The sequence below is a fragment of the Durio zibethinus genome, chromosome 25 (assembly GCF_047325235.1).
Source record: "Durio zibethinus cultivar Kanyao isolate XHJ-2024 chromosome 25, ASM4732523v1, whole genome shotgun sequence".
Taxonomy (NCBI): domain Eukaryota; kingdom Viridiplantae; phylum Streptophyta; class Magnoliopsida; order Malvales; family Malvaceae; genus Durio; species Durio zibethinus.
The window spans coordinates 6,195,055-6,203,541 of record NC_143186.1 but is presented as its reverse complement, the minus strand read 5'-3'; the positions used below and the strand labels follow the sequence as shown (position 1 = coordinate 6,203,541).

The 8,487-nt window shown below is 27.5% G+C and overlaps 1 protein-coding gene across 1 annotated transcript; it reads right to left on the bottom strand.

The window, feature by feature from the left end:
* Positions 1–1,187: 1,187 nt before the first annotated feature.
* Positions 1,188–2,171, bottom strand: LOC149511554 (uncharacterized). The gene is made up of 3 exons (XM_089754339.1): positions 2,127–2,171; positions 1,422–2,012; positions 1,188–1,370 (listed from the first exon to the last, which is right to left on the bottom strand). The coding sequence occupies exons 1-3, from the start codon at positions 2,169–2,171 to the stop codon at positions 1,188–1,190; spliced, it is 819 nt and encodes a 272-aa protein (XP_089610465.1).
* Between the last annotated feature and the right edge of the window lie 6,316 nt (positions 2,172–8,487).

Sequence of the window (8,487 nt, the reverse complement as noted above, 5' to 3'; positions counted from 1 at the left end):
ATTTTAAAAAAAGACTAAGTCCCATATTAGCTAGATAAACCTTCTCAACGCACCCAAACCTTATCATTTTCACCTTGGGTCACTTAAATCAAAGCCACTTTGGCAAACCCTAAACAGGTCATATACTTAACCTAAAGCACATACGTAGACTTAAGCCAGGTTGACACTGGTCATTATAGTCCAAAATTGGGCTGAACAACAAATGTAGGCTCCTAACGCCTACTTATCACGTTAGCACCATGAATATTCGACCTCGACAATAAGAGGTCGGATCACTAGCAATCCTCTAAAGCTCACAATTGTAAAGACTAAGGCCAAGTCTATAAAAATACGTAAAACAAATTAATGACGCATACAGTAGTTTAATACTCAGACTGTTCAGTAGAGGGATAGAATGTTGGGGACATTTAGAGATAAAAAGGGACAGCCAAGTCATTTCCCTTTATTAGAGATTGTCAACAAACAACCAATGATATTTTAGACATTTAGATCGACCCTGACATGTTAGACCGACCTGACATGTTCAGGGCCACGTTAGCTCGGCCATGTCACTTTTGTCCCCTAAGTGTCCCTCGTTTCCTGCCTATAAATAAGAACATCCAGGTACTATTATTTCATTCCATTCCATTATTATTCTCAACTTCCTTTTTTTCTCTCTTTTCGATTTCTTTTATACCGATATCTGACTTGCATGTTAGAGTGCAAACGTAAAAAATACTCCTTACCTTTACTTCTCACCACTCTTTTTCTTTCTTTCGTGATCCCAGATCCACCCCAGATTGGAGCTCACAACAGTTCGCAAAACCTATACCCAATTAAAGTCAGGAGTTTATTGGACCACGAAATTGGCTGAGGAACTGTAGTCAATTAAGCAATAATAATATATCTGCTGTCATATCTTTTTGGATCATTAACAAGTCATTTTTCATCATTTACGTCAATGCAGCATCATCATTTATCAACAGTGTTGCATACTTTGATAGCTAACTTATTGTTAAATAAATTTGTCATGAAGATGCAACTTGGTTGTAGTTAGTTTTGAACTGCAGTCATCATCATTCATCACCATAATTCACCTACTCTACCTCAATGTTACCCTTGATGCAGGCAGACATGTACATATATATATGTATCCCAAGGGTGATCTTTAAACTCTTAACCTTCTAAAACTTTTGTTTCTTGTTCTTTCATCCGTACTGATCACCAATGTCACGGTAGAGCTCGCCAAACTGAGAATGAAAGTTTAGCATTGCAGACTGGCAAAAGGGTGTCCTTGGTTGCATAAATGGACCATTGAAGCTAGTTGGGACTCCCCAAGGGTTATTGAACATTACATTGTCAAGCATTGGAGCTGTTGGATCACAACAGCCCTGTGGTGAAAGTGAACTGTATGTTATGCTGCTACTGAACTCTCAATCCACTTGAGTGAAATCCGAACCGTTTGTGAGCAGCATTGTCATCGAATTATCAATAGGATTTAGATTGAAGGGCTGCATTTGGAGAGCCTTGCTGGAACCAAAAGGGTAATAAGAAGGCACATTCTTGTCCAACGGTTTTAGTCCTGAAGTACGTTGGTGCCTGCTTGTGACTTGCAATTTCAAATTCTTGGCCAACAAGCGAAGATTAACTCTTGGTTGGATTACTTGCGTACCTGGACCAGCCAATGTCACTGATTTTGAATCTTTAATCAAACATTGATGCTTTTCCTTTATCATATTGATCTTCTTTTTTGCAGCTTCCAGTTTTGAATCGAATCTAGCAAGAAGTGCCCAAATTTGATTGATCGAGAAGTTGTTGATACCATCATCCCATGTAGAAAACTTGGCATCTCTATTAGCTTTGCGCAATTTGCAAATCTCATCATCAAGCTTCTTTTGACTAATTGCAAAGAAATCAACCACGCTAAAACATTTCCTTTCACGTACATGCAAAGGCTTTCCTTTGTATTTGTTGATGACATTCATCACTTTCACAGGATCTGATGGCAAAATCTCAATCTTAGCCGGGCTATCCTTCAGTTTGGGCCTGTAAAAAATTACTCACATTTCAACACCGCAAAGAATTGAGAATTCATAAGCTTTCTTTGTCAAACTGCTTTTTCGCTTTTGATAGGTTGAGACACGAACCTTCTCGTTCGTTATAAATTTCATGTTCAATTTTCCACGACCCATTTTATGTAGATCTTTAAACCCAAAAAAAAAGCTTAGGATATAAAATTCAAGAATATAAATAATTAACATATGAAAGTATATGTTATTGATAAACAAAAATTTCAATATCTCATGTTATTGAAGAATATTCAAAGGAATATAAGGTTTAAATCAAACAAAATTGGATGCCCTCTAATTGTGCAGAGACTTTGAAATTACAACAAAAGAAAATTTCAAAAATTTAATCCTAAACATTGGACAAATTGATGGCGACATTCTTAGTGAATCTGAAGGTGATTTGCATCAATCAAGGCATCAAAATGTTCATTCAATACTAATTTTTTATTTTAAATTTTGTTATGAAGTTCACAAAGCAACTCTAAAATCAGAAACCAGAAAACTCATTGAGCAATTTTTTTACTATTTTTTTACAAGAATTAGAGTAACGTTGTCAAGCACAATGTTAATCACAAGAAAAGAAGAAAAATAAAGGAAAAAAAATGGTGCTAGCAATTAAACAAAGTCTTGACATAAAAAGAAGACAATGTAATAATGCAGAGAAGAAATTTACCTTAAGCTTTCAATGGTTTCTCCCAACTATTTGTCAGGACAATAGAATGGAGTTCCATTTGAAATTTTATAGAGGAAAAATTAATTAGGTCTTCGTTCATTTATTATGACTATAATTATGGGTATAAATCAAATATTCTGATTTATTATTCATAAAATTACGGATATAAATCATTGGAAATTATCATATTAATGCTTATATTTAAATTAATCCCCTTTAAATCCTGGTGTCATAAAATGAAACAACAAAAGGAGGAATGCAGGATTTTATAAAAATGAAAAAAACAACATTTTTAATTACCATCCCATCCCCGAACCATGATATGAGTGTTACTTTTCACCGTAGCATTTTAATTCAATAAACTAGATTTTTTTTTCTAAAATTAAAAATAACTTTTGATCCAATTGGTATTAATACATACAATTGCTTAGATTGATATCACATCTTTCCTTCTAAGTTGGCAATCACCTATACGATAAGATACAATAGAAAAATGCCTGTCTTGCACAATCGGGCTTATAATTGTTAAAATAAGTTTTTTTTTTTTTTTTGTGTGTAGTTAGTATTAAAGATTATTATTGATGTTGTTGTGATAATATTTATTTTTTTGTTAAGTATTGAATAAATGTGCATCTTTTAAAATTTAATCATCAAGTATTTGGTGATTTCTATTCTCTGCTTAAATTACTTGTTGTTGCACTTAAGTTTCAAAATCGCAATACAAGAAATTAAATTTTTAGTGACGGAAAATTCCGTTGCTAAAAGTTTAGTTTCTGTCACTAAAACGTTTTATTATTGGAATTTTTATTGGTATTAATCCTTTGAAAAGTGTGAAGTTGCTAAAAGTATTTCATCAGTAAAGAAAATTTTTTATCGATAATTTTCTTTTTCTAAAAACTACTTTTAATAGTGAAAGAATTATAAATGTTAAAATTTGAATATCAAATTTATTAAAAGTTATTTTTTAAAGATAATTATATGAAATTATATACATATATATATATATTACAAATATATATATATATATAACACAAGTTTCATATATTTTTAATTCTCTACAAAAGTGTTGCTATTCAACCCTCTAATACTGTACTTGGGACCAGCATTGATAGTATGACTATTAAAATATTTTTATATCATGGATTACTATACATTAATTTATATAAAATATGATATAAATTTTAATTTTTTTGTTAATAATTGAATCAAACGCTGTAATTTATTGTTTTGATAATATGAACATTAATATGTTTTTTATTTCATGAATTACTATACATTAAGTTATTTACTAAAATAGATTTTTTAAATAATATATATATATATAAATACAATTGACTTACAAGTATGATCATGATATAGATAATACAATATATATAATAACTTTCAATGAATTTAATATTTATTTTATTTTATTTCAAAAATATTAATTTTATTTCATTATTAGAAACATCATATTAACAACATATAATTACATTGATATTAACGTATATTAAGATAAACATAATTATATATATACACACAAATATTTTTATAAGTGAAAAAATTTTCTCAAAAAGCATGAAGGCAAAAGTTCTAGTATAATATTATGGGTTTATATTTAATGTATTATTAGTGTATAAATTTTATATATTGTTAGTGAATTGAATAATACCACCTTATTAATAAAGTAAATAAAAAAATACTACTCCATTAGTGAGTAAGTTTTTAAAAGAATATTAATTTTTTATATATTTATTTTAAAAATTGATATTTACTCATTAATGAGATAATATCATCTACTTCACTTATAATACATATAATTTATATTCTGAAAATATATTAAATATAAACTCTCATATTATAAATCACAAAAGAAAAATTAAAAGAGAGTGGTTTTAACACGACATTAATTTAGAGTGGAAAAAATTAATCTAAACTTGAAAGAACTATTCCACTTGCTCGGATTGGAACATGGTCCATTGTATTTTATACATGATTAGTATATAAATGCTATCATTATCAATGCACCTTAAGTTGTCACATTATTAATTAGTAAATCACAATTTTAAAATCGTTAAAAATTGATATTCTTAAATTTTAAATATTTAATTATATTAAAATAAATTAATGAAGTACCGTCTTATGATACACGGATAAATCCAATAAACAAACCTAAAATCTACTCAATTTGTGTTGAATGAAAAAGTCAACGATTGATTTGAATCTTAAAATAACTCCGATTTGAAGCTAACCATAACTTAAAATGACGTAACGGATTTTGATTTACCATTCAATTGCCGCCTCTATATCTACCAACATATAATATTATATCAATTATAAAAATATTTAATATTTATAAATTTATTTTAAATGTCCATGTTTTTCATTGATTTATTTTTATTTTTATTTTATACTCAAGCTAATTTATTTAACTGTTTATCTTTAATTGATTTCCAAAATATTAGAGGCAGCAAGGGATTGAAAAATGGAAATAGAAGCATGGTTGAGCTCACATTTGAGCTGTGAGAAAAAAATAAAAAAAGAAATGTCTTTTACTCTTTTAAGGGTTAATATCATAAATAATCTTTAAATTATAGTAAAATATTTAATATAATATTTAGATTTTAATAATTTTAATGTAACATTTAAATTATGAAACTATTAATTAATATATTATTAATTTTTAAGTGATTAATTTTAAATGATGACATATGATAAATAAACAATTATTTAAATATCATATTAATTAATAAATTCATAATTCAGATATTATATTAAAATTTTTTAAAATTAAGATATCATATTAAATATTTCATTATTATCTAAAAATTATTTATGAACTCTTTCAAGTAATTCGATTATTCCTAGAGGTGTTTCCGGGTCTAATCGACCTTTCTTAATACTTACTTACACAAGGCTCGGTCGTCCACTCTCAATAATCATGTCGAGTTTGGACATGGAAAATCTTGCCTAGAACGTGATGAGCACTCGAATAGCGGATAAGACTATTGCTCACTCTTAGAATATTTCTTTCGTTTAATTCAAGTATAAACCATTTAAATGTAAATACTACAATCTAAGAAAAAACAATTCTAAGTTCTATCGACTTTGTTCCCTCTTTTTTATTTCTGTTCCTAGAAATGATTCTTGTTATTCTCAATATAATAATAAATAACAAATTTGAAATTTACAGTTAGATTGCTATATAAGGGTTTCAAAACACCCATGAGCTTGAAAAGTTTAAATTCACAATTTTATATCATTATAAATATTTAAGTAATTTATATATAATATGTGCATTTTATTTTCACAACTTATATAACAAATCAAATTAAAATCTTTTGTCCCAAATTCAATTTAAAAAAAATTGACATATTAACATGTTCCAAAAATAGCGTTTGTTCTGCTTTCTACACAAACAGTGGAAACTCTTTCCCAGCCAAATATCAAAACTCGTCACAAATCATAGGCATCCCAAATCCACCCCCCAAATACAAACAAAAATGAAACTAAAAGAGTAACTGCCAAAACATAATAAACAGACCTAATAACCTTCCTCCGAATCATCTTACCCTGTTCCTAAAAGATCATCTTCTTCGCTTCAAAACTGATGGTTTGATTCTGATGTTTGCAGGGGATGAGAGAAATTTGTTCATGTTTGCATGAAAGGAAAGTGAACCGAGAGTTCCAACAGAGAAAACCTTAAACTGAAGATCTTCCTTTGTGTTTGCTGTATCAAAGCCATTTAACGATAAGAAGAAAAAGGATAAGAAAAAAGTGAATCTACAAGCAGAGCTGACGGCAGAAAGGAACATAAATGCAAATCATATAGACCATAAACTGAAAATGACCCAAATCGCCTTTTTTTTTTTTCCTCTTTCTGGTAAGCCATATTTACAGTTTAAGGCCTCCAGAGTTCCATTTCTGCTGTCAGCTTTGCTTGGACTGTTCCCAATCGTTTCACTTTTTCCTTCTCCTTTTTCTCCCTATCATTCAATGGTTTTGTTACAGCAAACAGAGTTGAAAGCAGGACAAAATGCGACTCATCACAAAAGAAATGAAAGAAACCAAAGCAAAAAATGATTTGCCTATATGGAACTGCCTCAGCCTTTTTGGGGAACTTTCGGTTCAATTTCCTTGCTTGCAGCCACGAATCATCAAAAGAGATAGAAACACCAGCCTGTGTGCATAAGAAAAAAAATGCGAGTTTCACTTGTTCAGACGCTTGGGGTTCTTATATTATTACGTAGATCAGAAGGACTGCAACAAGAAAGAGAAATTCAATTACTTAACTTATACTTTTACTAAAGAAAAAGAATGAAAACAAAACCCTTCACTGTTGTGGCTTTCTATGGGCTTCCGTCTTTGAATCTTTATTTCTCTATTTGTTTCTTGGAAGTTGGCTCATTTTTTATTACTATGTAGCACTATCTTTTTGATATCAGTCTGGTTATTTAATCTATAAACCTGTAGATTTAAACAACAAAAAATAATAAATAAACTTTTGTCAATGTTGATGCGGAAGGTAAATAATAAAAATTTTTAATAAATACATCAATAAATATACTTTATTTATACATTAATTAATTACATGAGTTAATTACATATATAAAAAATAGAAACATAACAATTTAAATATATAACTATATAAATATATACATAAACAAGTCAATAAATAATTTGCAATTAATGAAATAAATAAATAATGAAATATTAATCCATTTATTTATTAAATAAGGTAAATAAAAATCACATACATAATTAATTATATAAAAATAAATCTTAAATACTTAAGTGAACAAATATTACTTTGTTACGTTTCAATTTGATTAAATATATTATGATCAATTTTAAAAAGTCTTTTTTGTTATTTTATAATCATTTTTTAGTAATTTTATTAATTTCCATTACTTAATAATAAAATTATTATTTGATATATAATTATCATTCATTGTAACCTTAGTAATTTTCAGTTAATTATTAACAAAAGTATTATTTGATAAAAAAAATTAGTAATTTTTAATTATATATATACTTTATTAATGTCAAATATACTAAAAACTACATTATACATATAGAATTTTAATAAAATATCTCTAATAATATTCTTTTTCTTCTCACGACAATTCTCCTTATTATCCTTATTGTTTAAATTTGTTACGTTAATACATATTTCACTGTTAATTTTAATTTCACTGCACCGATAATCTTAGAATCACCACTATTTTCAATCTCAAATCTCATCCAAATAAATACTAAGTGTACTAGTTCGTTTTTTATTGATTCAATAGTTTTGTAAAATCCGGCTATGGGAAAATTTTAGTCGGAATATATGAACAATCTTATAGAAAATAGAAATTTGTATATCATCAAACTCAACAAGGAATTTAATTTATTATTTTAATTAAAATAAAAATTATACTTAAAATTTTGGAAACGTAATAAAGCTTGATTGTCTGTGAAAAAATGCTTGATTTCTTTTATGCTAGCGTTTTGCCCCCTAAGTCCAGGGTTATTTTGTATTTATAAATATAAATTACTTAAAATTTTATTTTAATAGAATATATAAGTATTTAGTTCATTTGATAATTTAGATTTGAATCTTTTGAGTAAAAATATAATGACTAATGGATAATGTATATATATTTTCTCAATTTTTTAATTATTTAAAGTTAAATTTTAATTAATTAATTTAGAATTTTTCAAAAAAAAAAAAAAACACACCATAAACATAAGCCCAAAATTTTTATTTTTTTTTAATTTCAGATTTGCTTTCATGATGATGGC

Bases quoted from the DNA above. Each gene is read 5' to 3' on its own strand.
- LOC149511554 (XM_089754339.1), bottom strand. From the start codon at position 2,171: ATGGGTCGTGGAAAATTGAACATGAAATTTATAACGAACGAGAAG. The intron at 2,013-2,126 runs GTTCGTGTCTCA...CCCAAACTGAAG, and splicing joins AATTTATAACGAACGAGAAG to GATAGCCCGGCTAAGATTGA. The intron at 1,371-1,421 runs GTGGATTGAGAG...CTTTCACCACAG, and splicing joins ACGGTTCGGATTTCACTCAA to GGCTGTTGTGATCCAACAGC.